Raw genomic sequence first — 25,528 nt, forward strand, 5'->3', positions numbered from 1 at the left:
GACATGCAGATGAACAAATTAATTTGAATGCTAATGTGGTTTCACACAGTTTACTTCTAAGTAAATATGTTTCCTATAATAGTAACTATATACCATTCATCTTGGGAATTCCATTTTAATTAGCCTGTTTGCATGTGAAAGATTGCAAATACTTGCTTTTTATATTAAAAATGCACCACAAAATGTTTTTGTACTTAATAACTACCTAGCAGATATTTCTTTTCCTTAAAAATCTTAAAATACTAAGTAATTCTAAATAAACTCAGTTTTAAAAATCATATATTATTGGAAACCCAAATATATATATATATATATATATATATATATATATTCTTCTTACTATGTTTCTCAATGTGATGATGTACTAAATCTAGGAAAAGTGATTTTTTTTTTTCATTTATTTCTGGGTGGTTAACTAAGGATATATTAAATTGTGTTTATTCTAATGAACCGTATCTCAAATATCAGTAGTGACAAATGATTCTTTTTATTATTTCTTTCTTTTTTTAAAATTATTTCCAAGGGATCTTGATTTTATTGGCAATAGAAGATAATTAATTGACACCTCTTCTTAATTATTTTTTAAACAGCATAGAGATTCCTTCTGCCATCAGATGTCATTCTGCTTGACTGAACTGCACCTGTGGTCTTTGAAGAATACCTTACACATTGGCGGTAAATAAACTGGATTAATTTCAATATTTTTCAAATATAAGTTACAACAATATAAATACCTAATAGCAAAGGTTAGAGCCTAGTTCTCCAGTGAAACTGCATCATTTTCTTTATACTTAATGAAAAATCGACTGGTGGAAAGGAATTTGTTTTTGTTAACTCTGATTAACTTATTTTTTTCAACTTGAGTTACATTTTCTGTTTAAAACATTAATTTTATCCATCTAATATCTATTTCCTCTTAAGATATATCAAAGATTTTCCAGCTTTTTCCCCTGAAATTGTTCATAATAACATGTTTATATTCATAAATATTTATAGGCTTGCAAATGATAAATGCATTTCTATTTAAAAGGAGTGTTTCAAACATACAGCTCATATGTACAATTGTGTCCTTGTTTTTTGCATTTCACATTTTTTGGGGAAGGGAGTAATATGAATCTGTTTTAACAATGTTTATTAGTATTTGAGGATGAACTGTATATCATTAGGAAACATCTTTTAAAAAATCTTTTCCTTTTGAAAATCTAAAGCAACTCTTGTATTTAGGACGACATATGTATTTAAATGTCTTCAGCATCATTTCTAAGAAAACGGTTTACCTTGCAAAGCATGTTTATTTATAACAAATATACAACTACAGATGATGTCATTATAATTTCATTACATTTAATGTGCTTAAAGTATGTAAGGAAAGAATTTACAGTTAAAGTGGACTTAACACACATTTGCTTCCTCCCAAGATTCTTCTAAAATGAGAATAAATGAATTACTTTAATAAATCTGTAAACCCACAAGGACTAAGCGACTAGGAAAGGAGACAATTGCTGTTGAGTTGTTTTTGGAAGGCGTAGAGAAGTTACCAAAGCTCAAAAATCTGAATATTAGATGTCTACAGAAAATTCCACTGACAGCAAACTTGGGTTTCAAAAGTCTTGAGAGGTACAGAAATTTGAGGAGTCAGATAATGAAGAAGGATGAGATTGTGGCATGAGGTAATCAGAAAGAGACTAGAAAATCTCTGTAAGAGGTAGTGAGACACTGGAAATACTTGATTTTGGGAAGTTCAAAACTAGCTGCAGTGGAAAAAGATAGGGGAGAGGTGCTAAACTGAAAACAAGGAAAACTGAAGTGAAAGCCTACATAGGAATATTCTTAATCCCTTTATAATCAAATTAATCTTAATCTCAGAATGTCACGGAAGAAGCTGAAGGAGTCCTCTCTGGAGAGACTGCTTGGCCCCAGAGGGAAGGCCTATTTACATTGATATTTAACGTGGTCTTCCAGGGAAACATCCAGGTTCCTGAGCGGTCAGTGAAACCCACTGTTGGCAAGCCCTATTTGTGTATATTGACCTTTTAATCAGCTTTCTAGTGCCTCACTTTGAAATACGAACAGCAAGAAATGAAATATAGATGTTTCAGGAAACAGTTGAAAGTTAATCTTTTGGGAAGTAAAAACATGTAGCAGAAAATTTTTTTTATTTCAAATGAGTAAAAGAAATTGGGGGAAAAAAAAACAGGGGAAGAAACTTATTTCACTGCTGATGAAAGTATGAGTTGGTCCAACCATTTTAGGAAATAATTTGGCATTACCTTCTTTAGCTGAAGATGTATTTTGCCTTGCTGCTGTTGTTCAGTTGCTCAGTCATGTCTGACTCTTTGCAACCCCACGGATTGCAGCTTGCCAGGCTTCCCTGTCCTTCACCATCTCTCAGAGCTTGCTCAAACTCATGTCCATTGAGTCAATGATGCCATCCAACCGTGTTGGCCTCTGTCGTCCCCTTCTCCTCCTGCTTTCAATCTTTCCCAGCGTCAGAGTCTTTTCTAATGAGTTGGCACTTCACATCAGGTGGCCAAAGTATTGGAGTTTCGTACAGTAGACAAAGCCTACTGACCAGTAATTCAACTCCTAGATATATACCATAGTGAAAGCCTTGATACCTTGTGTGCACCAGGAAACATGTACAAAAATGTTCTTAATAGTACTTATCCTTAACTAGAAACCATACAAATGTCAATCAGCAGGAGAATGGACAAATATATTTATGCAACAGAGAAAGTGAATGAATTGAAACTGTATGCAACAACATGGATGAATGTCAGGCATATGTTATAGAGAAAAAGTTTAAAAAGTAAGCTGCAGTATACATACAGTATATTTGCACTTTAAGTTCAAAAACAGTGGCTAAATTAAATAATGTATTGTTTCAGGAGACAAGTATATGTGGAAAAACTATAAAGAACATTATATTATAAACACAGAATTTAGTGTAGCTCTGACAAGGAAGGGAGTGGAAGTGAAATAGTAAAGGGCACACAGCAAGTTTAAAGATAGTGTTCTTGGGAGAGGGTTCAAGATGTTAGCATAGGAAGATCCTGAACTCACCTCTCCCTATTCAGTTCAGTCGCTCAGTCGTGTACGACTCTTTGTGACCCCATGAATCGCAGCACGCTAGGCCTCGCTGTCCATCACCAACTCCCAGAGTTCACTCAGACTCGAGTCCATCATGTCCGTGATGTCATCCAGCCATCTTGTCCTTGGTCGTCTCCTTCTTCTCCTGCCACCAATTCCTCCCAGCATCAAAGTCATTTCCAATGAATCAACTCTTCGCATGAGGTGTCCAAAGTACTGGAGCTTCAGCTTTAGCATCATTCCTTCCAAAGAAATCTCAGGGTTGATCTCCTTCAGAATGGACTGGTTGGATCTCCTTGCAGTCCAAGGGACTCTCAAGAGTCTTCTCCAACACCATAGTTCAAAAGCATCAATTCTTCGGCCCTCAGCCTTCTTCACAGTCCAACTCTCACATCCATACATGACTACTGGAAAAACCATAGCCTTGACTAGACGGATCTTAGTCGGCAAAGTAATGTCTCTGCTTTTGAATATACTATTTAGGTTGGTCATAACTTTTCTTCCAAGGAAGAAGTGTCTTTTAATTTCATGGCTGCAGTCACCATCTGCATGGTAAAAGGACACCATACAGTGATTTTGGAGCCCAAAAAAATAAAGTCTGACTGTTTCCACTGTTTCCCCATCTATTTGCCATGGAGTGATGGGACTGGATGCCATGATCTTCATTTTCTGAATGTTGAGCTTTAAGCCAACTTTTTCACTCTCCTCTTTCATTTTCATCAAGAGGCTTTTTAGTTCCTCTTCACTTTCTGCCATAAGGGTGGTGTCATCTGCATATCTGAGGTTATTGATATTTCTCCTGGCAATCTTGATTCCAGCTTGTGTTTCTTTCAGTCCAGTGTTTCTCATGATGTACTCTGTATATAAGTTAAATAAGCAAGGTGACAATATACAGCCTTGACGTCCTCCTTTTCCTATTTGGAACCAGTCTGTTGTTCCATGTCCAGTTCTAACTGTTGCTTCCTGGCCTGCATACAGATTTCTCAAGAGGCAGGTCAGGTGGTCTGGTATTCCCATCTCTTTCAGAATTTTCCACAGTTTATTGTGATCCACACAGTCAAAGGCTTTGGCATAGTCAATAAAGCAGAAAGAGATGTTTTTCTGGAACTCTCTTGCTTTTCCCACCATCCAGCAGATGTTGGCAATTTGATCTCTGGTTCCTCTGCCTTTTCTAAAACCAGCTTGAACATCTGGAAGTTCATGGTTCACGTATTGCAGAAGCCTGGCTTGTAGAGTTTTGAGCATTACTTTACTAGCATGTGAGATGAGTGCCATTGTGTGGTAGTTTGAGCATTCTTTGGCATTGCCTTTCTTTGGGATTGGAATGAAAACTGACCTTTTCCAGTCCTGTGGCCACTGCTGAGCTGTCCAAATGTGCTGGCATATTGAGTGCAGCACTTTCACAGCATCATCTTTCAGGATTTGAAATAGCTCAACTGGAATTCCATCACCTCCACTTGCTTTGTTTGTAGTGATGCTTTCTAAGGCCCACTTCACTTCACATTCCAAGATGTCTGGTTCTAGATGAGTGATCACACCATCGTGATTATCCGGGTCATGAAGATCCTTTTTGTACAGTTCTTCTGTGTATTCTTGCCATCTCTTCTTAATATCTTCTGCTTCTGTTAGGTCCATACCATTTCTGTCCTTTATCGAGCTATATGCACAACAAATTTAATTAAGTACATATGGAACATGGATGAATAGAGCCTCCACAACAAAAGGTAAAAGGACAGCACTGAGCTGGGTAGGAAAGACAAACAGTATTGCCAAGGGGAAAAACCACATCCCAGCCACAGCAATCCACAACTGGGAGAGATAACAAAGGTATGGATCTACTCTCTCAGTTGTGAGGGATTCAGGTTCCACGTCAGCCATCGCAACCCCTAGATCCTATGCAGGAGAGACAAGCCCCTAAAATACCTGACTTTGAAAACCAATGGGAAATATATCCAGGAAAAGTATACAACTGCAGGAAACAGAAAGGCCACTCCTGAACGGTGTGCATGAAAACTCAGTTGATTTGAAAATCAACACAAAAACACAAGGTTGAGAAACATATGGACTGTAGGTAAAGGGGACCCAGTTACTAATCTTTAAGCATCTGCCAGAGACTCAGGAACCAATGGGGACACTCCCTGGGAACTGAGATACTGGCTAAAGACCAAAAAAAAAAAAAAAAAAAAAGTCTTCATGCAGGACTACAGCATGCAGGATTGGAGTTCCCCAACCAATGGTTAACTCTTGCCCTCTGCAGTGGAGGTGTGGAGTCAGCCAATGCACTGCCAGAGACATCACAGGACATTTCTTATGAAGGCCACTCAGAAATATACAGCAAAAACTTCAGAGCTATGTCAAAGCTGTATGTTGTCACCTTGCTTATTTAAATTCTGTGCAGAACACATCATGCAAAATGCCAGGCTGAATGCAGCACAAGCTGGAATCAAGATTGCTGGGTGAAATATCAGTAAGCTCAGATATGCAGATAACACCAACCTAATGACAGAAGGCTTAAAGATCCTCTTGATGAAGATGAAAGAGGTGAGTGAAAAAGCTGGCTTAAAACTCAACATTCCAAAAACTAAGATCATGGCATCGGGTCCCGTCACTTCATGGCAAGTAGATGGGGAAACAATGGAAACAGTGACGCATTTTGTTTTCTCGGGCTCCAAAATCACTGTGAATGGTGACTACAGCCATGAAATTAAAAGGTTATTGCTCTTTGGAAGAAAAGCTATGACAAACCTGGATAGCATATTAAAAAGCAGAGACATCACTTTGCTGACAAAGGTCCGTATGGTCAAAGCTATGGTTTTTCCAGTAGTCATGTATGGATGTGAGAGTTGGATCAGAAAGAAGGCTTAGTGCTAAAGACTTGTTGCATTTGAACTGTGTTGTTGGAGAAGACTTTTGAGAGTCCCTTGGGCAGTGTGGAGATCAAACCAGTGAATCCTATAAGAAATCAACCCTGAATACTCATAGGAAGCATTGATGCTGAAGCTGAAGCTCTAATACTTTGGCTACCTGATGTGAGGAACAGACTCATTGAAAAAGACCCTGATGCTGGGAAAAGTTGAAGATACAAGGAAAAGAGGATAGCAGAGGACAAGGTGGTTAAATAGCATCATCAACTCAATGGACACACATTGGAGCAAACTCTTAGAGATAGTGAATGCCAGGGAAATCTGGCATGCTGCAGTCTATGGGGTTGCAAAGAGTTGGACATGATTTACCAGCTGAACAGCAATAACAATAATAATCATCTATTTAGTGTGAAGTAACAAATAACTCCAGAAAGAATGAAAGGATGGAGCCAAAGCAAAAACAGTACCCATCTGTGGATGTGACTGGTGATAGAAGCAAGGTCCGATGCTGTAAAGAGCAATATTGCATAGGAACGTGGAATGTCAGGTCCATGAATCAAGGCAAATTGGAAGTGGTCAGACAAGAGATGGCAAGAGTGAATGTCGACATTCTAGGAATCAGCGAACTAAAATGGACTGGAATGGGTGAATTTAATTCAGATGAACGTTATATCTACTACTGCGGACAGAAATCCCTTAGAAGAAATGGAGTAGCCATCATGGTCAACAAGAGAGTCCGAGATGCAGTACTTGGATGCAATCTCAAAAACGACAGAATGATCTCTGTTCGTTTCCAGGGCAAACCATTCAATATCACGGTAATCCAAGTCTATGCCCCAACTAGTAACGCTGAAGAAGCTGAAGTTGAACAGTTCTGCGAAGACCTACAAGACCCTTTAGAACTAATACCCAAAAATGATGTCCTTTTCACTATAGGGGACTGGAATGCAAAAGTAGGAAGTGAAGAAACACCTGGAGTACAGGCAAATTTGGCCTTGGAATGCGGAATGAACCAGGGCAAAGACTACTATAGTTTTGCCAAGAAAATGCACTGGTCATAGCAAACATCGTCTTCCAACAAAACAAGAGAAGAGTCTACACATGGACATCACCAGATGGCCAACACTGACATCAGATTGATTATATTCTTTGCAGCCAAAGATGGAGAAGCTCTATAATACAGCAACAAAAACAAGATCAGGAGCTGACTGTGGCTCAGATCATGAACTCCTTATTACCAAATTCAGACTTGAAGAAAGTAGGGAAAACTACTAGACCATTCAGGTATGACCTAAATCAAATCGCTTTTGACTATACAGTGGAAGTGAGAAATAGATTTAAGGGACTAGATCTGACAGGTAGAGTGCCTGATGAACTATGGAAGAGGTTTGTGACATTGTACAGGAGACAGGGATCAAGACCATCCCCATGGAAAAGAAATGCAAAAAAGCAAAAGGGCCATCTGGGAGGCCTTACAAATAGCTGTGAAAAGAAGAAAAGCTAAAAGCCAAGGAGAAAAGGAAAGATATAAGCGTCTGAATGCAGAGTTCCAAAGAATAGCAAGAAGAGATAAGAAAGCCTTCCTCATCGATCAATGCAAAGAAATAGAGGAAAACAACAGAATGGGAAAGATTAGAGATCTCTTCAAGAAAATTAGAGATACCAAGGGAACATTTCATGCAAAGATGGGCTTGATAAAGGACAGAAATGGTATGGACCTAACAGAAGCAGAAAATATAAAGAAGAGGTGACAAGAATACACAGAAGAACTGTACAAAAAAGATCTTCATGACCCACATAATCATGATGGTGTGATCACTCACCTAGAGCCAGACATCCTGGAATGTGAAGTCAAGTGGGCCTTAGAAAGCATCACTACAAACAAAGCAAGTGGAGGTGATGGAATTCCAGTAGAGCTATTTCAAATCCTGAAAGATGATGCTGTGAAAGTGCTGCACTCAATATGCCAGCACATTTGGACAACTCAGCAGTGGCCACAGGACTGGAAAAGGTCAGTTTTCATTCCAATCCCAAAGAAAGTCAATGCAAAAGAATGCTCAAACTACCACACAATGGCACTCATCTCACATGCTAGTAAAGTAATGCTCAAAACTCTACAAGCCAGGCTTCTGCAATACGTGAACCGTGAACTTCCAGATGTTCAAGCTGGTTTTAGAAAAGGCAGAGGAACCAGAGATCAAATTGCCAACATCCACTGGTACATGGAAAAAGCAAGAGAGTTTCCGAAAAACATCTCTTTCTGCGTTATTGACTATGCCAAAGCCTTTGACTGTGTGGATCACAATAAATTGTGGAAAATTCTGAAAGAGATGGGAATACCAGACCACCTGACCTGCCTCTTGAGAAATCTGTATCCAGGCCAGGAAGCAACAGTTAGAACTGGACATGGAACAACAGACTGGTTCCAGATAGGAAAAGGAGTATGTCAAGGCTGTATATTCACCCTGCTTATTTAATTTATATGCAGAGTACATCATGAGAAACGCTGGGCTGGAAGAATCACAAGCTGGAATTAAGATTGCTGGGAGGAATATCAGTAACCTCAGATATGCAGATGACACCACCCTTATGGCAGAAAGTGAAGAGGAACTAAAAAGCCTCTTGATGAAAGTGAAAGTGGAGAGTGAGTAAGTTGGCTTAAAGCTCAACATTCAGAAAACAAAGATCATGGCATCTGGTCCCATCACTTCATGGCAAATAGATGGGGAAACAGTGGAAACAGTGTCAGACTTTATTTTTTTGGGCTCCAAAATCACTGCACATGGTGACTGCAGCCATGGAATTAAAAGACGCTTACTCCTTGGATGGAACGTTATGACCAAGCTAGATAACGTATTCAAAAGCAGAGACATTACTGTGCCACCAAAGGTCCATCTGGTCAAGGCTATGATTTTTCCAGTGGTCATGTATGGATGTGAGAGTTAGACTGTGAAGAAAGCTGAGTGCCGAAGAATTGATGCTTTTGAACTGTGGTGTTGGAGAAGACTCTTGAGAGTCCCTTGGACTGCAAGGAGATCCATCCAGCCCATTCTGTCGGAGATCAGCCCTGAGTGTTCTTTGGAAGGAATGATGCTAAAGCTGAAACTCCAATACTTTGGCCACCTCATGCGAAGAGTTGACTCATTGGAAAAGACTGTGATGCTGAGAGGGATTGAGGGCAGGAGAAGAAGGGGATGACAGAGGATGAGATGGCTGGATGGCATCACTGACTCGATGGACGTGAGTCTGAGTGAACTCTGGGAGTTGATGATGGACAGGGAGTCCTGGCATGCTGCAATTCATGGGGTCGCAAAGAGTCGGACACGACGGAGCGTCTGAACTGAACTGAACTGAGAATTATGTCTTTAAAAACATTTTACATACCTTAATTAAAAAGTATTTTATTGCTAAAAATGCTGAACATCATAGGAACTTTAAGGAAGTCTTAATCTTTGAGCTGGGGGAGGGCCCTGCCTTAATGTTTAAAAGTTTGGTTGCTAAAGGTTGGAGAGCCTATGGTAATTTCTTAAAATAAGACGACAGTGAAGTTCACCACATTGATGGACTTTTCACAAATGATTTCTCTATAGTATGCAACGGTGTTTTTTAGCATTTTTACCTGAAGTAATACTTTCAAAACTGGAGTCAATCCTCTCGAATCCTGCTGCTGTTTTATGAACTAAGTTTACATAATATTCTAAATCGTTGCTGTCATTTCAGTAATCTTCATAGCATCCATACTAGGAGTAGGCTTATTTCATCTCAGGAAACCTCTTTCTTTAATGATACATAAGAAGCATCTCCTTAAGTGTTAAAGTATTCTCTAGAGATTACAATGAAATTCAGTCTCATCTTCAGACTCCACGTCTAATTATAGGTCTCTTGCTATTTTCACAACGTTACTTCCTCCACTGAAGTCTTGACCTCTTCAATGTTGTCCGTGAGGGTTGGAATCAAGTTTTTCCAAACCCGTGTTAATGTTGATATTTTTAGCTCTTCCCATGAAACATGAATATTCTTAATGGCACCCAGAATGGAGTTGCAAAGTTGGACACAGCTTTACAACTGAACAACTAGAATGATGAATCCATTCCACAAAGTTTCTTTCTTTCTTTTTTTGTGCCATGCCACATGGCTTACAGGATCTTAGTTCCTATACCAGAGATTGAAACCATGCCCCAGCAGTGAAAGTGATGAGTCCTAACTGTTGGGCCACCAGGGAATTCCCAGAAGGTTTTCAGTTGAATTTGCCCAGATCAATTATATGGATCACTGTTTACGGCAGCTATAGCCTTAAGAATTGTTTTTCGTAAGCCATAAGACTTGAATGTCAAAATTACTCCTTGATCCATGGACTACAGAATGAGTGTTGTTCTAGCAGTCATTAAAACAACATTAATCTAATTGTACATCTTCTGTCAGTGTTCTTGAGTGACCAGATGAATTGTCAATGAAAAGTAATATTTTGAAAGCAGTCTTAGTTTCTGAGCTGTAGGTCGCAATGGTAGGCTTAAATTATTCAGTAAGCCCTGTTGTCAACAGATGTGCTATCATCCAGGCTTTGTAGTTCCATTTATAGAGCACAGGCAGAGTAGATTTTGCAGAATCTTAAGGGCCCTAGGATTGGTTGTGCATTGACTTCTGCTTGAAGTCACCAGCTACATTAGCCCCTAAGAAGAGAGTTAGTCTGTCCTTCAAAACTTTGAAAACAGTCATTGACTTTTCCTTTCCAACTGTGTAATTTCTAGATGGCATCTGCTCTCAATAGAAGGTCGTTTATCTACATTGAAAAGTTGTTGTTTATTGTAGCCACCTTCATTAATTGGGACTTACCAGGTGGCTCAGTGATAAAGAATCCACCTGCCAATGCAGGAAATGCAGGAGATGCAGTTTTGATCCCTGGATTAGGAAGATCTTGGAGGAGGAAATGGCAATTGACCCCAGTATTCTTGCCTGGGAAATTCCATGGACAACAGAGCCTGGCAGGCTACAGTCCATGGGGCTGCAAATGAGTTGGACCCAACTGAGCGACTGAGCACAAGCACTTCATTAATTATTTTAGCTAGATCTTCTAGATCACTTGGTGCAGGTTCTACATCTACACTTGTTACTTCCCCTTGTATTTTTATGTTCTGAATATGGTTTCTTTCCTTAAACATTGTAAACCAACCTCTGTTACCTTTAGACATTTCTTCTGCAGCTTCTTCACCTCTCTTAGTCTTCATAAAATTGAAGAGTTAGGACCTTGCTTTGCATTAGGCTTTGGCTTATGGAATGTTGTGGCTGATCTGTCCAGGTCGCCAACTCTTTCTCCATTATCACCAATAAAGTTGTTTCTTATCGTTTCTTATCATTTGTGTGTCCAGTGGAGAAACACTTTTTCCTTTAAGAACCTTTCCTGTACAGTCACAACTTATCTGTTTGACTCAGGAGGCCTAGCTCTTAGCCTGTCGTGACTTTCAACATGCATTCTTCAGTGTATATGTTAGTCATGTCCAACTCTTTGTGACCCCATGAACTGTAGCACACCAGACTCCTATGTCCATGGAATTCTCCAGGCCAGAAAGCTGGAGTAGTTTGCCATGCTCTTCTCCAGGGGATCCTCCCAACCCAGGGGTTGAACCTGGGTCTCCCACATTGCAGTCAGTAAGCTTATGGGTCTCTCACATTCCTCAGTAAGCTTAATCATTTCTAACTTTTGATTTAAAGTGATTTAAAGTGCAATTCTTCCTTTCACTTGGACACTTAGAGACCTCTGTAGGGTTATCAATTGGCTTAATTTTAATATTGCTGTGTATTTATGAATTGTTAGTGTTATTCAGTTGCTAACTACTCTTCAACTCTTTGTAACCCAGTGGACTTCAGCATGCCAGGCTTTTCTGTCCTTCACTATCTCCAGGAGTTTGCTCAAACTCATGTCCATTGAGTCGGTGATGCCATCCAACCACTCATCTTCTGTCACCCCCTTCTGCTGCACTCAGTCTTTCCCATCATCAGGGTATTTTCCACTGAGTTGGCTCTTCACATCAGGTGGCCAAAGTATTGGAGCTTCAGCTTCAGCATCAGTCCTTCCAATGAATATTCAGGACTGATTTCCTTTAGGATTGACTGGTTTGATCTCCTTGCTCTCAAGAGTCCTCCAGCACCACAATTTGAAAGCATCAATTCTTTGCCATAACTTTTATTTAGTAATAAATACACATTCAGAAAACTGCAGGAAATAAGAGGATAGGGAAGCCTGGTGTGCTGCAGTTCATGGGGTTGGAAAGAGTCGGACACTGAGCCACTGAACAACAACAACAACAACAACAAATGCATTCAGAAAAAAGAGAAAAACACAGTGTTACGAATAGCTATCTCTGAAGAGTGGAAATACAGGAAATTAAACTTTTTTGTTCTTTTCTAGATTTTATACAGTGAACACATTACTTCTGTAATCAAGAAGCCAAATTATATTGACATTGGCATAAGAATGATAGAAAAAAAGGAAATGAAGGCTATGACCAAAGACCATGGTGCACACAGGTCCCAGGAGGCAGTAAGATCTGCCCCAACTGGATGTTCAGCAGGGCTTATCTGTTCTCCTTCCTGGGAACATTCTTTTTGAACCCATGTGCAATCCTACTTCTTTAGGGCTCAGCTTTACTAAGTCACCTAGAGAAGCCTTCACTGCCATTGAGACTAAGTTTGTAACCCTCTTACATATTCTCATTATGTTTAACATTTAAAGTATTTTTTGAATTGAGGTATAGTTGAGTTATAACATTAAGTTAGTTTCCAGCATACAGCATAATGATTTGGTAAGTCTGATTAATATCTACCACTATACATAGTTTTTTCCTGTGATAAAAACTTTTAATATTGATCTCTTTGCAATTTTCAAATATGCAGTATATCATTATTAACTGGAGTTACCATGCTGTACATGATATCCCCATGACTTGTTTATTTTATAACTGAAGTTTGTGCCTTTTGATCCCGTTCACCCATTTCATCTACCCTCCCCTTCACCCTCCTGACTTTGGCAACCAGTCTGTTCCCTGTGTCTGTGAGCTTGTGGTTTATTTTTTTTTTAAGATTCTGCATGTAAGTGGAGTTCTCTGGCATTTGTCTCTCTCTGACTTGTTTCACTTAGCATAGTGCCCTCAAGGTCCATTCAAGTTGTCACAAATGGTAGGATTTCATTCTTTTGATGGCTTAATTCCATTCTGAATATATACCACGTCTTCTTTATCCATTCATTCATTGACGGGTACCTAGATCTTGGCTATTGTAAATAATGCTGCAATGATCATGACATAATGGTACCTATATCTTTTGGAGTTAGTGTTTTTATGTTCTTTGGATAAATACCCAGAGGGGAAGTTGCTGGATCACATGATAGTTCTACTGTTAATTTTTTGAGAATCCTGAATACTGTTTTCCATAGTGAATGCACCGATTTACATTTCCACCAGCAGCGCTGAAGTGTCCCCTGTTCTCCACATCCCTCACCAACATTTGTTATTTCTTATCTTTTTGATAAATGTTATTCTAAATAATCTGAAATAATCACAAAGTTTTATTGGAAACTTGCTAGTATAGAGAATTTTGTATCTTGAACCATTTGAGAGTAAGTTACCAACCTGATGCCTCACCACTCCCAAATACTTTAGTGTGTGTTTCCTAAAGAAAAGGTGTAGTCCAGTGTCATGTATATAACCATCAGAATCAAGAAATTAATGGTAATAATAGCGCTCCCATCTAACACGCAAAGAGTTTCACCCATTGTCCTTTCTTAAAAAAATTAATTTACTTTTTGGTTGTGTAGGGTCTTCATTGCTGTGTGGGCTTTCTCTCGTTGTGACAAGAGAGGGCTATTGTATAGCTGCACTATGTGGCTTCTCATTGTTGTGGCTTCTCTTGTTGCAGAGCACAGACTCTAGGGCACATGGGCTTAGTAGTTGTGGCTCCCAGGCTCTAGAACACAGGCTCAGTAGTTGTGGCACATGGGCTTAGTCACTCAATGACATGTGGGTTCCTGGATCAGGAATAAAACCCATGCCTCCTGCATTGGTAGGCAGATTCTTCACCATTGAGTCACCAGGGAAGCCCCAATTGTCCTTTTTATAGCAAATGATTGTTGTTCAGAATTATGTTACATTTAGTTATCATGTCTCTTTAGTCTCTAATTCTGGAACAAATCCTTCAGCTTTTTAATTTTTAAAAATTTATTTTTTAACTTCTGTGACTTCAACACTTATGAAGATTTTATACCACTTACTTTGTAGTATATCCCTAAATTTAGATACATATGAAGTTTCCTCATAAGTAGGTTCAGATTATGCTTGTTTGGTGGGAAGTATACAGAAGAATAATGCTATATTCTCAATGCATCCTAACATGCAGTGCACAATTTCAATCCATGTGTTTATTGATGGTGTTCATGATCACTTGGTTAAGGGGGTGTCTGCTAGGCTGCTCCACTGCAAAGTTACTTTCTCCTTTAGAGTTAATATTTTGTAAGGTGTTACCTTGAAAATATGTGAATATCTTATTCTTCATTAAACTTTAAATATTTTTTAATAGGTGTATGTATTTTTAAAAAACATGAGTGATCTGTGATGATCTTTTGTTTGTTTTGCCATGTGGGCTCTTAGTTCCCTGACCAGGGGTTGAAACCGTTCCCCTTGTACTGGAAGCACAGAGTGATAACCACTGGACTGCCAGGGAAGTCCCTGCTGCTGCTGCTGCTGAGTTGCTTCAGTCGTGTCTGACTCTGTGGGATCCCATAGATGGCAACCTGTCAGGCTCCCCAGTCCCTGGGATTCTCCAGGCAAGAACACTGGAGTGGGTTGCCATTTCCCTCTCCGATACATGAAAGTGAAGAGCGAAAGTGAAGTCGCTCAGTCGTGTCCGACTCTTCGCGACCCCATGGACTGCAGCCTACCAGGCTCCTCCCTCCATGGGATTCTCCAGGCAAGAGTACTGGAGTGGGGTGCCATTGCCTTCTCCGAGGGAAGTCCATATATATATATATATATTTTTTTTTTTTCCCCCCCCAGGGAAGCCCAAAGTTTCCAGGATTTTATACTTAAACTTTCCTCAACATTTAAAACCTCTAGATTATCTCCTCTACTCTTAGGTTTTGACTCCATCTCTAAGTAAGTCTCATTTGACTCTGCACACATATATCTTGCTACCTTCTGCATATCTTTTTTTTCTTCTTTTACTTTACAATACTGTATTGGTTTTGCCATTAATCAACATGAATCTGCCACGGGTGTACATGAGTTCCCAATCCTGAACCCCCCTCGCGCCTCCCTCTCTGTACCATCTCTCTGGGTCATCCCAGTGCACCAGCCCCAAGCATCCTGTATCCTGCATTGAACATAGACTGGTGATTCATTTCTTATATGATATTATACATGTTTCAATGCCATTCTCCAAAATCATCCCACCCTCTCCCTCTCCCACAGAGTCCAAAAGTCTGTTCTATACATCTGTGTCTCTTTTGCTGTCTCACATGCAGGGTTATCATTGCAATCTTTCTAAATTCCATATATATGTGTTAGTATACTGTATTAGTGTTTTTCTTTCTGGCTTACTTCACTCTGTATAATCAGCTCCAGTTTCATCCACCTCATTAGAACTGATTCAAATGTATTCTTTTTAATGGCTGAGTAATACTCCATTGTGTATATGTACCACAGCTTTCTTACCCATTCATCTGCTGATGGACATCTAGGTTGCTTCCATGTCCTGGCTATTATAAAGAGTGCTGCGATGAACACTGGGGTACAAGTGTCTCTTTCAGTTCTGGTTTCCTTGGTGTGTATGCCCAGCAGTGGGATTGCTGGGTCGTAAGGAAGTTCTATTCCCAGTTTTTTAAGGAATCTCCACACTGTTCTCCATAGTGGCTGTACTAGTTTGCATTCCCACCAACAGTGTAAGAGGATTCCCTTCTCTCCACACCCTCTCCAGCATTTATTGCTTGTAGACTTTTGGATCACAGCCATTCTGACAGGTGTGAAATGGTACCTCATTGTGGTCTTGATTTGCATTTCTCTGATAATGAGTGATGTTGAGCATCTTTTCATGTGTTAGCCATCCGTATGTCTTCTTTGGAGAAATGTCTATTTAGTTCTTTGGCCCATTTTTTGATTGGGTCGTTTATTTTTCTGGAATTGAGCTGCATGAGTTGCTTGTATATTTTTGAGATTAATTCTTTGTCAGTTGCTTCATTTGCTATTATTTTCTCCCATTCTGAAGGCTGTCTTTTCACCTTGTTTATCATTTCCTTTGTTGAGCAGAAGCTTTTAATTTTAGTTAGATTCCATTTGTTTATTTTTGCTTTTATTTCCAGTATTCTGGGAGGTGTGTCATAGAGGATCCTGCTGTGATTTATGTTGGAGAGTGTTTGCCTATGTTCTCCTCTAGGAGTTTTATAGTTTCTGGTCTTAAACATTTAGATCTTTAATCCATTTTGAGTTTATTTTTGTGTGTGGTGTTAGAAAGTGATCTAGTTTCATTCTTTTACAAGTGGTTGACCAGTTTTCCCAGCACCACTTGTTAAAAGAGATTGTCTTTAATCCATTTCATATTCTTGCCTCGTTTGTTGAAGATAAGGTGTCCATAGGTGTGTGGATTTATCTCTGGGCTTTCTATTTTGTTCCATTGATATATATTTCTGTCTTTGTGCCAGTACCATACTGTCTTGATGACTGTGGCTTTGTAGTAGAGCCTGAAGTCAGGCAGGTTGATTCCTCCAGTTCCATTCTTCTTTCTCAAGATTGCTTTGGTTATTCAAGGTTTTTTGTATTTCCATACAAATCTTGAAATTATTTGTTCTAGCTTTGTGAAAAATACCACTGGTAGCTTGATAGGGATTGCGTTGAATCTATAGATTGCTTTGGGTAGTATACTCATTTTCACTATATTGATTCTTCCGATCCATGAACATGGTCTATTTCTCCATCTATTAGTGTCCTCTTTGATTTCTTTCACCAGTGTTTTATAGTTTTCTATATATAGGTCTTTAGTTTCTTTAGGTAGATATATTCCTAAGTATTTTATTCTTTTCATTGCAATGGTGAATGGAATTGGGTCCTTAATTTCTTTGCCTGCTTTCTCATTATTAATGTATAGGAATGCAAGAGATTTCTGTGTGTTGATTTTATATCCTGCAACTTTACTATATTCATTGATTAGCTCTAGTAATTTTCTGGTGGAGTCTTTAGGGTTTTCTATGTAGAGGATCATGTCATCTGCAAACAGTGAGAGTTTTACTTCTTCTTTTCCAGTCTGGATTCCTTTTATTTCTTTTTCTGCTCTGATTGCTGTGGCCAAAGCTTCCAGAACTATGTTGAATAGTAGTGGTGAAAGTGGGCACCCTTGTCTTGTTCCTGACTTTATGGGAAATGCTTTCAATTTTTCACCATTGAGGATGATGTTTGCTGTAGGCTTGTCATATAGCTTTTACTATGTTGAGGTATCCTAAATATATTTTTAACTTAATTTGTCCCTATGGGCTCAGGTACCATTTTATTCAGTGATTTTAATCCATTAGTACCATTATTTATTCTGATGTTTAAGTTGTCCCTGAGTGGTCAGTGGGTCACCTTGCAAGCTGACTTCTCTTATCATTGTGCCACATCCCTGTCAATACTTGGGTATTTCCATTCTTTCTGGCACAACTGATCTGATCTATCAGACTGTTATTATATTGATACCTTCCCTTCCTCAGTGCTAGAATCAGCCAGTTCTCTAAGGAGCTTGGTTCCTTTTAGAGGAGAATGGTTTCTAGAAGCCAAGGTGTGCTTCAGGTACACTCATTGGTCTTGGAGTATCGTTGCTCCCAGGCACTGTCAGTAGCCAGAGCTTAGGGTATGTATGTATGTATGCCTACACACTTACTTGCATCCACATTCATAGCTGTACCTTTGTATATTGAAAACCATGAGTTCACACCAGTACCTTAAATTCTAGTCTGTCTCCACAGGGTTCATTCTAGTGTTCTCTCTTTTTTATATTTGTACTTCTCACACAGTGGGAAGTATCTTTATTTTATTTATTTAAAATCACCCTGTATGCAGACAGTCTTCTATCTCTTTGGCAACTCTCTTCCCTGCATGGATAACTTTGTAGGTTCTGACACCGTTTGTTGGGGTCCCCATGTATGTGGGTGTCCTCCACACTTTATTCAGTCTCTGACAGCCAACCTGAGGCCATTGCTCCTATGAATGTCCCTCTCACCCTGCTAGTACTCTGATGTACCATGTCAGACTCAGTCTTCGTATCCCCATCTTGTCCTGCTTTTGTTTTAAGAGCCATGCTAAGTAGTGTCAGTCGTGTCCCACTCTGTACGACCGCACAGATGGCAGCCCACCAGGCTCCTCCATCCCTGGGATTCTTCAGGCAAGAATACTGGAGTGGGTTGCCATTTCCTGCTCCAATTTTAAGAGCCATATGCTGGTCCAAATGCAGTAGTTCAGACTTGTGCACAGAATTCATGGCCACTTGTTATCTTCATAGTTCTATTCTAGAGTTGTAATATTTAGATGCATGAAATGATGGAATATTGGAGTATATTGCCCATGTACAATAATGCATATGGTTCTTAGATTTTTTTTCAAGAATCTTTTTATTATTCCTGGGTTGGGAAGATCCCCTGGAGAAGGGATAGGCTACCTACTCTAATATTCTTGGGCTTCCCTGGTGGCTCAGCTGGTAAAAGAATCCTCCTGGAGTGCGAGAGACCCGGGTTCAATCACTGGGTTGGAAAGATCCCTTGGAGAATGAAAAGGCTACCCATCCCAGTATTCTGGCTTGGAGAATTCCATGGACTGTATAGTCCATGGGGTCACAAAGAGTTGAACACAACTGGGCGATTTTCACTTACTTTATTAAAGTATTATATGTATACTGAAAAGTGTAAAGATTACAAAGATATGTTTTAAACTATCAAAAAGTGAACATACCCATAAAATCTTCACCTAGGTCAAGAAATAAAATATCAGTATCCTAGGAGCCTGACTCATCACCTTTCCCTGGCACTCCTTATTAGATACTGTCAATATAACCAATAGAAATAAACTGCACTGTTTAAATTATATGTCTCAGTTAGTGGCATAATGGAAAAAATGGAACTTCAGTAAGTATACATGATTGATTATTTTGAAAAACTATATTGAAGTAGTTAATTATACCTTTTTGGGGGAAGTTTTATCCTTCAGTTTGAGAAAGTTCAGAGTAGTCAGTCACTAGGGGGCAGCCTGTACTGCTTACACTTTAGAAATAGCTGTATCCTTTTGTTAGTAACTTGAGTTATTTTGCATGGAAGGAAACAAATGTTACCTCAAAGAAAGAAGTATTTCAGTGTTCAGAGATAGGAAGAAGATGGACAGTTATTTTATTCTCCTGTAAATCAACTACAAGGACAGATTCCATGGTTAAATCTCTCTCAGCATCTATCTTTGCTTTTGTAACCCCAGCAGAGCATCCGAACTTGAATGGGTTCGGGAGGGTTTTTGAGTCTAAATAAGCTTCAGATAATTTATCCATACCTTCCTTTAACCCTTCCTTTTCTGCAGATTTCCCCCAAATACCCTCCTGGATTCAAGTTAAGTCAGAGGAAAAAAAAAAGCCACAACTCAGAATTCTTCTAGCCAGTTTCATTTGGTATTGCTTAGTGGTAGTTCCTTTTGGTAGTGCCCTGTGAAAAATATCAGAGGAAGCTTGAGAGAAAAAAGTTGGTCATCCTTGACATCAGTTCTTTACCCTTCCTTTCCTCATGCCATTCTAGTTTTGTATATTTCTTTTCTAAGTGGACTGGTAAACTTGCATTTCGTGCGTATCCCTAGAATAGATGAGTCCATGTCTGGATAATTTAGAAGTATTTTATTTCCAGTAACATACAGGTTGTTTCTGTCCTCCTCCCTATCCACCCCCCAACCCTGCCTTACAGTGTGGGTTGGCTTCTCGTTCTCCATAACTTTTTACTATAATCTAATGTTATTTCTTCCTTTCTATAGATAGAGACATTGGGATCTACCAGTATTATGACAAGAAAGAGCCATCAGGTAAAGCGTCTGTTCTACTAAACAGATTTTTATAAACTTACTATTCTAAATTATTAAATACTGACTTAAAAACTGTTTTTATGCACTTTAAATTCTAGAATTTTGAGAAAGTTTACTCCAATTCTTTAGAAAAATGCTAAAGTTAGTATCTGTTTTATATAAAATAAAGCAGTATTGAGAAAATGCTATAGCAGAACATGAAAATTTTCATTTTACTTCTGATTAAACTGATAACTGGACAGTATGTTCTTGTTTTTTTGTCACTGTCCCAGTAGAGGGCATTGTTAATGCATGGGTCCCACTCATGCTGGTCTCCCGGATCCTTAACTGATATCTGGAATAGGCATTTCTGAGTGAATGATCAATTTTCTTTATCTGATTAATCCTGTTAATCCCAGAAGTTTCTTGATGGGCCAAAAGGTCTTCCCAGCTAGAGTTACTTCCTTTTTGCTCTCTGTTGAAGTGGAGCTTGTGTGGGCATCCCATGTGCTTAGCTTGGTACTTAATAGGCTGACTTCATGGTTCTGATGACAGACTGAAGTAGCTTCTGTTCTGGGCTCAGTTGCAGTTCCCTTCCCTATCTGATAAGATTGCAAACTCAGGATATTGGCCCACCCGTTGTGTTGTGTAAGCCTTTTCACTTCAAATTTAGGAAATCTTCCATGAAATGAAAACATCCAAATTATGGCATTTTCCAACTGCCTTTTTAAAAGTTTAGCATAATTTATTAATCTCAATAATGTGCATATGCACATATAAAATTAAGTATAATAAAAGTAATTTCCACTTTTTTATCTTTTTTCTAATCTCTCATCTGCTGCAAAATGAGCAACAGATCATGGTAACTTAGAAGAAAAGCAGAGGCTGGCAGAATGTAAGTTTACTTTATATTTTTTTGGAATTATTATAAAACTGGAATTTAATATCCCTGAAGATTTTGTCTTAAAACATATTTTAAGCTGTCTATACAAATAGGAAATGTTATCCTTTCTATATTTCTTATAAATTTCTCTTGTTTAGGTGCATAAACATATAAGTAAGAATTACATTGTTAGAAATTTCTGATTTAGATCATTGAAATCTCTCTCAACTTTTGGTGAGATATGTGCTTATGTAAACAGCATAAGCTTATGATATATACTTATGCATAAGATATATGCTTATGTATTTCTTAATGAACTGCCTTTATCTTAGTTAATATACTTAAACTAAGTGTACCATGGTTCTGTTAACATTTTATTATCCATATTATACCTAAATTATTATTTTGTTCTAACCATTGTAAGAAAATAAGATTTGTAATTATTAGTATTAACATTTTATTCTCTCTGGTCTTCACTAATTTCAAATATATAAACATGTTATATATGTAATATGGCTACTGTATAATATGGCTAAAATATGACTGTTTTATTTAGAATATAAGTGGGGCTAAATATTCTACTTGTTCTCATTTTAAATGGTCAAGCTAACATTTAGTTTTTAAAAATACTATATTAGTACCTGTGGCAGAGATTTGAAACTTTTTACATATGCTTTGCACATTGTAAATTATGTTTATAGAAATCATTAATTTACTTAAATAAAACAGCATTCTCCTATAAATATTTTAATGTCTGTATGTATTTTATACTACATATATATGCACATAAAACACATGTGCACACATTTAAAATTGTTTAGCAAAATTCAGAGATGAATTCATTTTTGTGATGAAATAGGTGTCATATCACTGTAATAAATTTATTATTTTTTAATTCTTTTAAATAGAACTTTTTAGTTTATTTTAGGCTATCATTGAGATTCTACTAAATAACATTAACTTTTAAATAAAGCAAAGGCTTATCATTATTGAATTGTGGTGTAGATTTTAGAAAGAATAATTTTATATAGAAAAGAGCACTATTAGTGTCTAATTTATTAAAATTTAGATTTCCCTCAATTTTATCCTTAATGTGTGATGCTTAATTTTAAATTCATTTTCTGTATATTATTTTTAAAATTTTGTTTCTTTCCTCACTATATTCATTTACTCATAGGAGTTTTCAGATCTGATAGATTATTTGCTGAGTTTAGAATTTCTTTTGTATTGAATTTTTAAATTAATTATATGAAAATAAATTTGCCTCTGTGGTAAAGAGTGGGTCATTAACTGTTATGTACTAGGTTCACGAGCTTCAGAAACTTTCCCAGGGATTCTCTGAGCATTGTTAGTTGTCATCATAAAATTATGATCTTGGAGATTGTTTTGTGGTAAAAATCCTATTTCTATGACAAAGCCTTTCAGAAGACTGTCATTTGATGATGGAAATGAAGGCTACTTCCTTTCAATTAAGGAAATGTTTTATTTTAATCTTCCTAAGGCATACTGCTCAGCAGAGTTTCCTTTTTAAATCTTGTTCAGCTAACTGTAGTACATGTTTTGTTTTCCAGCACGAGATTTTCCATGGACGCTCAAAAACAGACGCCCAGAAAAACTTCGAGACTCACTTAAGGAGTTGGAGGTATCTTTCCAAAAGTTTCAAAAATGGCAATGAACAAATCTGTTTTAAAACATCTTTCAACAGCTTTAATTTTCATAAAGGATCAACTCTCCTAGTGATGATAGTGTTGCTTTTGTCCAGTGAGGAGTTCCAAAACAGTTGCATCTTTGTGTGGCATGCTGATATATATATATATATATATTTCTTTTTTTTTTTTTTGCTTGCGAATCAGAAGCACTTTAACTGATAACGACAATGTGTATAGCCAACTGCAGTCTCCCTTTTTCTGTTTTCTTCAGGAGCTGATGCAAAACAGTCAGTGTGTGCTGAGCAAATGGAAGAACAAATATGTCTGTCAGGTAAAAAGGCTTGACATGCTTTCGCAGTGTTTAACCAGTGGAGCTGAAAACTATGCAGTAATTGGTATTCTTGTGTTATGATAGGTAATGGACATAAACTTTTCAGGAGCAGGTATTTCATAGTTTGAATTCTAGTCATTCTGGAACTAACATTTGATTGACTCAGGCTGCCTCATTAATGAGTATAGTTGTACTGACACTATAAGCACGAATAACCATCTTTTCAGATGGTATTTTTTGTCATAGATTTAATCATATTTTTGAATGAAGGTGACACCGAGGGACAAAAAGTTTTTTGACCACTCTTGTAAGCATTTGTGCTCAGCATGCTTGTGGAAATTGACAAGCAAACTAGCATTAGACCTAACATAAGACATTTGCTGTTACTTTTCGAATCCTCTAAGCTGTACTGTTTAATATGGTAGCCAGTAGTCACCTGTGGCTATTTAAATGTAAATTTAAACTAATTAAAATTAAAAATTCAGTTCCTCAGTTGCACTACCCACATTTTAAGTGCTCAGTCACCACGTGATATAACTACAGAGCATTTCCATCATGTAATGTTCTTTGGGATAGCACTTAGAGCCTGGACAAGGTGAGGCACATGTTGAATGGGTCTAGATTCAGGACATAATAATCACTTGTCCATTGATCACAAAATAATGGACAAATACTACCTGCCTGGAAAAATGTTACTTGCTTATGATAAAAAGTCATTAGTCATATTCTACACATACATGTATTTGAAGTTACATCAGTACTACTTGTAATTATAGCTACTTAATGGAATTAAATATCCTGTATCAGCTCAAATTCTTACTTGTTTACAATGTGATTTACATATTTTAGGTCTGACTACTCTTGTTTGAAGTTTAGACCTGTGGCTCTATCCATAAATCTACAACATTGAATTTGTAGTAATTACAAACTTATCTTAATCTACTATTTAAGTGAGTATAGACTTCATTTTAGCGGACTCTAATGTTTCCTTATTTTTTGTTTAAACTAGTCTCCTTTAGGGGCTTCCCTGGTGGCTCAGAGGTTAAAGCGTCTGCCCGCAATGCGGGAGACATGGGTTCGATCCCTGGGTCGGGAAGATCCCCTGGAGAAGGAAATGGCAACCCACTCCAGTGTTCTTGTCTGGGGAATCCCACGGACGGAGGAGCCTGGTGGGCTACAGTCCATGGGGTCACAAAGAGTCGGACACGACTGAGCGACTTCACTTTCACTAACTTTCAGTCTCCTTTTACTCACAAAAGTGACTTTAGTTACCTCCTCAACCATCACAATTACTACTCTCCAGAGACTTTTTAAAAAGCTGAATTAATATTTTAGAATCATAATACTTCTTAAAATAAACTTAGGATATTGTTGAAAACGATGAAATTATTTAAAAATTCATAATTTGTTTTCAGAAAAGTTTTAATCAAACTTTAAAACTTGAATACAAAATATGTACCAGAAAGTTGTAAACTTAGTACAATTCAAATTGTACTTCTCAATGTTGTTACTTACTTTAAAAGCTGGTTCAAAATTCTTTGACTGGAGGGCAAGCCTACCACCTATAGCAAGAGGTGTGTCTCATGGCCTCCACCCTTACCATTGCACAGGTAAGTTGGAACTTGTCAGGCATCTTAAAATATGCAGCGGAGCATCCCAGTAGGCAATACTTTTTAAATAGACTTTAATGTATTTTAGTTTAATAAACAGGTTTGTGTGTACATTTGTATGGGAGAATAGGAAGAGGGATATCCCTCATTGTTGAATTAATTCAATTCAGAAAATGAATTTACATGATAGAATATATATAAAATTACCATCGTAATTTAAAGCAACCTGATAATACTGATTTCTTAGGCCATTGTACCAATGAGTCTGCTTTTAACACTTCTAATGGAACTTATCTTTATGTTCTGTCATATTTTGTAATTTCTTTCTATGATTGATAAGATATTCTTTAAATAAACCTTTTAATATCAGCACATCTTTGGTGTGATATATTTCAACAAGATAACTTGAGCTTTACTCTGCCCACAAGTCCAACTTAGTCTCCACATCATTAAGGCCTATTTTTTAAATTTTATTTATTTATTTTAATTGGAGGATAATTACTTTACAATATCGTGATGGTTTTTGCCATACATCAGTAGAATCGGCCATAGGTATTCATGTGTCCCTTCCATCCTGAACTCCCTCCCACCCTCCTCCACATCCTATCCCTTCAGATTGTCACAGAGCACCAGATTTGGGTGCCCTGCCTCATCCATCAAGCTTACACTGGTTATCTGTTTTACATATGGTAATGTGTATGTTTCAAATCATGCCATCCTCTCCTTTTAGGGCCTTTGAAGGACCTCCTAACATTATCCACCCACTTCCTCAGTTTCTAGACAGGACTATTGGCTAGGTCTTCTGAAAATATGTTTGTCTTATTCTTAAAGATCTCTAGTAGGACAGTAAATTAAAAATTTGGTGTTCAAGCTAAATTTTCAGAAGGATCACCTTAACCTTTTGTTAGTTGGAAAATAAGCAAACCATCTCTACAGACTCCCCAGGGGGGGTCCCCTTTTTTGTGCATCATCCAGCGTGGTGACTCTAAAGATAACCTGAGCTTTAATTTTTATTAATAATTTCTCCATGTATTTAACCCTAAAATGGCAGCAGTTGACCAC

At 37.9% G+C, this 25,528-nt stretch overlaps 1 protein-coding gene across 1 annotated transcript in view; it reads left to right on the forward strand.

The window, feature by feature from the left end:
* WDPCP (WD repeat containing planar cell polarity effector) overlaps nucleotides 1–25,528 on the forward strand; it is a 284,886-nt gene that overhangs the window by 1,504 nt on the left and 257,854 nt on the right. The window contains exons 2-6 of the mRNA XM_068966787.1: nucleotides 591–675; nucleotides 19,967–20,014; nucleotides 20,844–20,888; nucleotides 22,448–22,518; nucleotides 22,797–22,856. Of these exons, the coding sequence (XP_068822888.1) occupies nucleotides 591–675; nucleotides 19,967–20,014; nucleotides 20,844–20,888; nucleotides 22,448–22,518; nucleotides 22,797–22,856 (309 nt within the window). The remainder of the gene's footprint in view (nucleotides 1–590; nucleotides 676–19,966; nucleotides 20,015–20,843; nucleotides 20,889–22,447; nucleotides 22,519–22,796; nucleotides 22,857–25,528) is intronic.

Source organism: Capricornis sumatraensis, chromosome 1 (genome assembly GCF_032405125.1).
Source record: "Capricornis sumatraensis isolate serow.1 chromosome 1, serow.2, whole genome shotgun sequence".
Taxonomy (NCBI): domain Eukaryota; kingdom Metazoa; phylum Chordata; class Mammalia; order Artiodactyla; family Bovidae; genus Capricornis; species Capricornis sumatraensis.